Source organism: Hibiscus syriacus, unplaced genomic scaffold (genome assembly GCF_006381635.1).
Source record: "Hibiscus syriacus cultivar Baekdansim isolate YM2019G1 unplaced genomic scaffold, ASM638163v2 tig00110187_pilon, whole genome shotgun sequence".
NCBI classification, from domain to species: domain Eukaryota; kingdom Viridiplantae; phylum Streptophyta; class Magnoliopsida; order Malvales; family Malvaceae; genus Hibiscus; species Hibiscus syriacus.
In genome coordinates this window covers 1,398,817-1,407,432 of record NW_024062618.1, presented here as the reverse complement: position 1 = coordinate 1,407,432, position 8,616 = coordinate 1,398,817, and the positions used below count along the sequence as shown (strand labels likewise).

Sequence of the window (8,616 nt, the reverse complement as noted above, 5' to 3'; positions counted from 1 at the left end):
TTTAAAATGTTCCTCTGGATGTTTTTGCAGGAAAGAAACAAGGAGAATGCAACAAAATTTAGGCTCCGAGGGAATCTATAACCTCTTTTGCCGCAAGATAATGTGCATGGTACAAGTTCAACTATACACGTACAAGGTTTTGGCATGTAGCCAAGCTACTACATGGACCAGCATTAACATAAAACCTAGAAAAAGCATACCACTAACATGAAACTCAAACCAAGTTATACAAGCTTAGACGCCAATCTACTAAGATTAACTCCGCAATCTTTTTCTTTGAGTATTGTCCTCAGGATTTCCCTGCAAGTAACGAGAAGAAAAATATAAGACAAAATGAACTAGATATATATATTTACATAACTCAGACCGTCAAGGCATCCTCCCAGCAGCATTTAGAAAAGCAAAGAATACGATGATCAAAACATGTCTATAATTGCAGGAAACAAGAAGCCCTACGTGCAATTATAGTCTTGAGGTATAACTCAAGGTAAATTTTTGTATTCCTGAAAACAAATAAGCCAGATAAAATCTTGTCTCACTTCACCCTACCGATCAAGCTCCCACAATGTAATGCTAAAATATATAAACTATAAGTATCCCACCCATGTTCACTTCTAAAAATGATCATTATTCAATTCCACAACAAATCTTCTTTCCAAGATATACACAAAAATCGCATTTCAGCCTGAACATTGAATATAATGAAATAACAGAAATGATATACTAAAAGATAATATTAGCGAAAGGGAAATAAATATGGCAATGCAATTTAGATGTAAAAATAAAAATACATACCCCATCATATCCTACAAAATCTTCAGGAGGAACCACACTAGATTCTGACCTGCATTTAGCATGCACTATGGGACCTAACTGTGATCTATCAATGCCTTCCACTGATCCATTGGGTGCATTCATGTAGACAGCCCCCCTATACATCCACTCCTCTGTTTCATCACTATAAAAATCATCAAAAGGCTCACCACATAAAGCACATATGCTCTGATCTTCATCAGCAGGAACTGCCAATTCTTCATCATCCTTCTTTTCTACAATGTCCTCAGTAGGGAAAAACCCAGGAACTGAATTAGTTCCCAACGCTTCCGCACCACTAAGCCACATACTACCACTCACAAACCACTTCCGGGAAGGTTTCTGCTTCTGGTTCTTAGACATCCGATTTCTTGTCACATGCCAATCCATATGAGTGCTATGCTCCTCTTGGAACTTGAACCGAAGGCCACATGTTGTGCACTGCCTTGGAAGATCAGCATATAAAGAACTTATAGAAGACTCATGTCGCACCTTGAGGAGGTCTGCATCAAACTCAAGGCCCACAGAATCCTACAAAATAAATTGCTTCACTGAGATTCATTTCATTGACAGGAAAAATATACACCACAGAAGAACCTCATCTAAACAAGTACCTGTACGGGAGTTGGATTCGTCAATGAAATCAAACCTTGAGCCATGAGGGAACTAATCAAACCAGTAAATGCACCACCCTGAGGTTGGTTAGGAAGCAGTGGACCTGCATTTTGAGAGGCAGGCATCATTTGAGATGCCGGAGGACGACCACGAGGGAGAGGTGGCATGGCTCCCCCCTGAAAATGTAACGAGCCAGGGGGCATATTTGGGATCGATAAAGGAGGCTGAGCAACAAGCATTGGGTTAGATGGGACCATACTGATAACAGCACCACGCATTTGGGGAGCGTGACCATGATTCAAGGATGGTGCCAATAAGCGAGGAGGTAAAGGTCCAGTTGCAGATGAAAGGAAACCATCACGAACATCACGAGGAAAGTGTGGGTGCAAAGTACCATGCAATGAGTTTCGTTGTTGTTGCAATGCAGAACGTTGTCCAGGAACTTGTGTTGCCGTTATCAAGCTTTGATCTTTGCTTTCAAGACCATCAAACTGTTCAGGCATATATGGATGTTTGTTTTGACCCTGATTCATGACAGGATTGATAGGATTCGGTGAATCAAAATGACTCCTACCATGCTGCTGCAATGAAGAGTTAGAGTGCACAGTCGGTGGCTGAGATTTATGAACATCTACTGGAGGCCAAACCCCAGTTGTCATTGGTAAAATGGTCGGCTGGGCTCCAACAGTAACAGTGTCAAGGCTAGAAGAAGCAGATCTTGGCACAAGAGCAGGAGAGACAATGCTGTCCCCACGTAAGGAGGATATACCACGAGCTGAAAAGGGCATTTGGAAATCCCTTCCTCTTCCTTTGGCATGAAGGGGATGTGATGACTGGGAAAAAGAGTACGAGGAACTCCAAGCATCCTGAGGACAACGCGAATATTGAATCTGATTTAATCCACGACCAGACTGCAAAAAACATATTAAAATGTGTAAATGTAAAATGGAGTATATCAACCGACTGCATAAGTGTCAAATACATAAGAAAGACACCGCAAATCTATAAATTGATAAAAGAAAACAGTGTCTGGAAATCCAGAATGGACTAAACAACAGAAATGGAAAGCATAGAACACCAAACAGGCTGCACCAGGACACAAATCCTCATGATTTTATTTTCGAATCAACTACAAAAAAAAATTAAGTTAGAGGTCGGTGATAGAAAATATCACCTGCGATGAAAACCAGAATATCCACCAGTCTACATAAGTAGAAAAGAGAGGGAGAGGAAGCAAGCTTTTCTGAGTACATATATATCTTGAGTTGTATTAATACTAAACGAGGATGCTTAACAACAAAAGGAACAGATAAAAGTTGAACTAGCATACACTCAGGGAAGAAACTGCATCTTCAGGAATTGCTGAAGAATCATCAACAAGGGTGCGACTGCTCCTACTATTAGATTCTACTCCGGCAGGTCTTGCTCCAATGCTTCCAAAAGCTGGAACAGATGACACTGAAAATTCATTGCTCCTTCGATCTGCTAATGTTGGGCTCATATCTTCCCAATCAAATTCTTCATCTTCAGTATTCTGCCATGATCTTGGAGCCACCTTATTTCCCAATCCATTTACATCCAGCCGCTCAACCTGTACAGGCTTCTTGTTAGACCTTCCTTGTCCTCTATCATTACCATATGCATCTATTAAAGCCCTGAGTGTTTGGCGCTCATTTCCATTACTAAGCTTGTATGCATTCAAAGAACTTTCGGAAGAATTACGGTAATCTCCATACATGTGCTTCTTCTGCCACTCTCTTGTTTCATCATCTCTGATGGTTCCTCTTCTACATCCAAAATCAAAGCCAGGCCGAGATGGAGATGCTATCTCAGCAAACCTTCTAGGAGAATCATCTGATGGCAGATCATCAACTTCTGATGATATAAGTCTATCAGATCCAGTCGTCGATGATGAGAAGGGTCTTGAAACTCTGGAAGCTGAAGAAAGTTGTGGCTTGTTAGCGCCTATTGCAACAGAAGTACGCCCAACATTTCCAGTTGAGCTCAATCTTTGCACACCAATATGTGAGGATGGAACCTCGGTATGATCAGAATCAAATTCATCGTATCCAATGTTATGTTTTTGACCATACAATTTTTGACTGGAAGACATGCCTCTTACATGCTGAGTATTCTGCGATGATTGAGAACATCACACTTCAGATGCTATTCTGTACAAAGCAAGCACATAAAAATGCATGTACAGTGACAGGACAAACATATTTCCAAAAAGATTTCCCAACATGCTTATCAGTCAAAGCTAACAATCCTAATCAATAGCAAAAAAGCATATAATTCGTGTCAAAAGAAAGATATTTTAAACAAAATTTAACAAGGAAAAGAAGCACAATGCTCAACACAAAGTTGGAAAGGAACAGGAAGGGAAAAGGAAAATTTAATCACCAAAACCATATAAGCACAATGGAAAAGACAATAAACCTTTCCCACCGCATTCCCTCAAAATAAGAATAATAAGTTAATGGCCCAGTTGTTCCAATAGATCTAGATTTTAGATTTGCAAGTTTCTTAAAGTAATTGGACTTATAGATTGCTTGCTCTTCATCTCCATTGTTCTCTTGAAGTTCTAGAACTAAAAAACCTGATATCATGCTACTTACCAACACTGATAATAAAAGGTGTATTTTCACTTGCTGAAGGCATATGTCAAGACTCTCATCTCATAACGATGTTCCAACTAATTCTCAGCAAATAACTTAACAGAAAGAAATTTTAATATATCGATTTCCCTTAACATCCCCGCAACTCTAACCCTCATTCCAGCAGATCCCCAGTGATCAAAATATAATTCATCTTTTACCACTTTCCTTAAGTACCAAAAGCAGTTCTGTCAAGAAGGATCTATAACTGCAAGAAGCATCTAATTCAAAGAAATTTTCAAAAGAAAACATGATTTGCAGTAATATCCTAAATAGTGCATGTGCATACAACTACAGAATAGAGCAATGTGTAAGAATCTAGTCATCTACTAATAAAACAGAGGATAAAAAGAATGGAGTTTTTCATCGCTTACACTATCTGCACCTGACTGTTGTTCCAACTGCCGCAAGTACTTAGGATTAACATGTATGCCATGTGTTGGACGAGGCGATTCGGAAGTCTGCAGGGAAGTTACAGTAGACGATTTTTGGCCTGCCAGTTGAGAAAATTGTAACTGCGTCTCGATTTCACGGAGGACAGAAGGCGGAAACACTGTACACCACGTGCCAAATAAATGACGCATTGCAGGATGCATGTTAGGATTAACTTGCCTGTATGCCTCACAAAATACCTAAGAAAATGAAAACCGAAATAACTAACTAAACATATACTCGACATCAAACTAATGGTAAAGAAATGAACTTTATAAAAAATATTGCCATTGACTCACCTCTGGCAAACGGGAAGAGAAATACCTAACATATTCTCGGCCAATGTTTTTCACAATGCTATCTAATAGATATAAAGAAGGAAGTTTCTGCTCTACTGGAACCTGAAAGCAATAAACTTGAAAATAATTTTTAAATGTCCAAATCACTAAGCAGCTACAACGTAAAACCTAATTTTAACTAACCTCAATAATTCGGGCGCAAATAGCATCGGCAATGCCTTCGCCGTGCTCTCGCTGTTCACCAGCAATGATCGTGAGATCAGTAATTATCGGCTTTGAATTAAAAGTAAGTTCCGATAACACAATCTCGTAAAGCTGAACAATCTCCTCCGTAGTCAGCGTTGCCCCTAAATCGTCATCAGCAACACATCCGGAAACCCTGAGTTCATCTTCCCGTTGCTTCAATAAAGCCTTGAACCGTTCCGATATTGACGGCAGTTGCTTTTGCGCTAGTTCATTGGATATGGCCATGCCGTTTTTGCTACTGTTGTTATTGGTTTAGAGGGAAATGATGAGAAAATTCTAGGGTTTTCTTCGGGAAAGTACGATTTTCTCCGATTCCACACATGCATCAGAGAAAAGATTAGCCGGAATGGCGAAGGGATCAGGAGTTGCGGCACATCGTGAATCGATGAGGATTAAATTAGGGTTTTTGTTGCCAGCATCGAACGAGAAACGGATGCTGTTTTAGGGTGTTACAAATATGAGTCTGGTACTTCTCGTTTTCCTATTCTTTTACTTTTTCTTTTCCTGAGATGAGAGAAGATAATAATATTAATTATTATTATGTAAGAAAAAAAACATCTCTAGATTTGGTTTAATCCACGGTTGAAACAAAAGGAAGTTTCTGGGGAAAAATATGGGGTCCACAAGATATCCTGTGACGTGGAGGTTATTAATTGGCATACAACTGATTTTTTGTGGAGCATGGGTACAGAGAATAATCATAAATCAAAGGGCCCAGAAAACTTGTAATAAGATTACGTAGAAATTAGTTTATAAGTTGACATTTGATAATAAAATTTTTCATAATACTTAGACCGATATAGAATTTTACGTACAAGAGTATGAATTTAAAAATTATAAAATTTATTAAAATAATAATCGAAAATTTTGGGAGAATGATATAGACATTAGGATGAAATGGATAATTTTTTTTATGATCTTGATTTTTTATTTATTTTATTGGTCTGAAATGATTATAAGATAATATCTTATTTAATTTTTTTTAAACAATTCACAACACGTTCAAAACAACATAGTGTTGTGAAACCCGAAACACAAAATGAAAATGAGGATACAACAAAAGTGTTTAATTTGTTTGAGTGCACCCGAGAAAAATGCAAGACCAATACTGCATATCCAATTGAGAGGGTTGCTGCGAATGGGACAGTAAACCATAAGAGCACCATTATCCGATTGAGAGAATTGGTTCAAGTGTGCCCATGGAGGATGCACCATTACCTTGATCGTATCGAACTGCATAGCACAGCGAAGGGAAAATCAACTGCAAACATCACATCATATCCAACTCCTCAAGCAGAAAGGCAACTACGTCCAGCCCATGGTCACGACCCCTTCTAAATCACTCGTGTATGGTAAGAACACCACCAGTAAACTGACATACCAGAGCCATAAAACAACAAATTATAACCCTATACATGTCAAAACAGTTCAAGTTACAGTGCTGCAAATGAAAACCATGACAACATCGAGCATTATTAATGAGAAATTTGTGGTTGCGATGATCATATAAGATTAACCCCTCCTTCTAATTTGAGTAGAGAATCACAGTTAATGATTCGTGAGATGAAGAAAATGATGAAGAGTAAAATAAACTAAATGAACCATCGGAAAGAGAGAGAGATTAGAATCATCAAACATAACATTGTCGAGCAAAAAGCGAGCCCCATCTATGTCGCGAAGCAAATATGGCAATCGTGGAGGACGTGGAGTATGCAAGAACTTAAGGAGGGAGGGCAGCTGAAGGGCAACCCTAAACCAAATATGGAAATCATCAAACTCATTTTCTCCTGATAATCAGGAGAAATCAATGATCATCGTGTGAATCAACCAGACTCACTGTTGCACGGCTTGCAACATGTCCAAAATTATTCACTTAAATGTTAAACAGTGATCCTGTAATGCTTCTGTCTCATCAAATGCTCTAAGAAAATATACTTTAGAGGGGGAAAAACTATTTTCACCTACTATAAATATAACTGGATTGTTTAATAGTGACAACCATCGAAAGAATGTCATACGGTCATAACATTAATGTTTCGAGCATTATTTAGTGATGAAGAAGATGAATAGTGTTGAAATATATTCACCTGTCACATTAACTTTTTTCGACGACAGTAACAGCAAGTAAAGTGATTTAAAAATTTAGTGATGGTGTTATACGTTAAATTATTTAAATTATTAAATCTCCTTCATTTAATTTCATTAATTTATTTTTAAAATTATCATGATGATAATTAATAAAAGAAACTTGCAAGTTTCTCTTTTCTTCTCTTAGAGTCTCTCTTTCCCTCTCCTCTAGGTAAGATTAAGATTAAATTTAGAATTTATCAAAAAAAAGTGTTAATAAAGAACACATCAAACGACCTAAATGGTTAAATGGAGTGTTCCTTAGTGTTATTCTCTCGTGAATAGTAACAGAATAAAAAACTTATTTCTTATTTTTTGGATATAAAATAATCAAATATTAATATTAATTATTATGAGTAAATAAAATAAATATAAATGTTTTTAAGTATATTTTACAAGAATAATATTAACTTTAATAAATGATCTTATAAATAAACTAATAAACGAGGTTGTTTGTGAACATAAACAAACCAAACGCATATTTCTTTTTAAACCTGTTCATTTAATTAAGCAAACATAAAATTTATGTGAGTAAAACTATCTAATTCTGACTCTTAAATGGTTTGAAAAGTAATTAATCATTCAATTGTAATGTAATTTCATTTTTTAATAATTATTTTTTAATAGAAACAACTAATTTTATTAAAAATAGAAAATATCCCTATCAAAATAAAAATTTACAGTCACTCGTAAACTAAACACATAATAATCATATTTTCCTATAATCAATAACACAAGAAACTAGCCACTTAAGATCACACAATGCCTATACAAGAAAAAAAGTTACAAAACCTAACCAAATAAACTTTAGCAAGAGATAGATACGAACAAATCTGAACGCATTAATAAATGAACCATAAAATGAGATCAAGCTATTAAAAGATAATTGACAAACCACAAATCAAAGTCGATTGACGTGAAAAAATTATTTACGAACGTAAACCGCATATCCAAATCTAGTCAGTTAGTCTAAAGAAAGGAATATCAATATAAAAACAAATAAACATCATCTTAATAAATCATGACGATATCAAATCAACTCTAATAAAATAAATAAATGAAAACAACAACCAAACGATTGTAAATGAATCATAAAGACATAAAAAAACATGTCATAAATACATAGTTATTAAAAATTAAAAAATAATTATTTGTCATAATAAAATAAAAATAATAATAAATATCGACGATTGGCGATCATCGTAGATCACAAAGATAAAAAAACAATGGTCAAGGAAAAATAGCAAAACTAAAACTTTTTAATAATTATTATATAATGTCCGAAAATAAAAATTATTTCAAATATCATATTAATTTTTTTAATAATATGTGACAATTGTAAGAGTAGTATTAATTCAAATAGTATTAATTCAAAATCTCTTTTAACTATTTACAATACACACGAACTTATAAATACAATTATATGA

The 8,616-nt window shown here is 35.8% G+C and overlaps 1 protein-coding gene across 3 annotated transcripts; it reads right to left on the bottom strand.

Annotated features, from left to right (window-relative positions):
• Positions 1-5,555, bottom strand: LOC120217614 (polyadenylation and cleavage factor homolog 4-like). Of its 3 annotated transcripts, none has more exons than XM_039214693.1 (8): positions 5,000-5,555; positions 4,817-4,918; positions 4,460-4,717; positions 2,759-3,562; positions 2,064-2,339; positions 1,428-1,952; positions 796-1,344; positions 1-300 (listed from the first exon to the last, which is right to left on the bottom strand). In XM_039214693.1, the coding sequence occupies exons 1-8, from the start codon at positions 5,285-5,287 to the stop codon at positions 256-258; spliced, it is 2,847 nt and encodes a 948-aa protein (XP_039070624.1). In that variant the 5' UTR covers positions 5,288-5,555; the 3' UTR covers positions 1-255. The 3 variants fall into 3 exon arrangements, with proteins under 3 accessions (XP_039070624.1, XP_039070625.1, XP_039070623.1); XM_039214694.1 differs by having other exon boundaries at positions 2,076-2,339; XM_039214692.1 differs by having other exon boundaries at positions 1,428-2,339.
• Between the last annotated feature and the right edge of the window lie 3,061 nt (positions 5,556-8,616).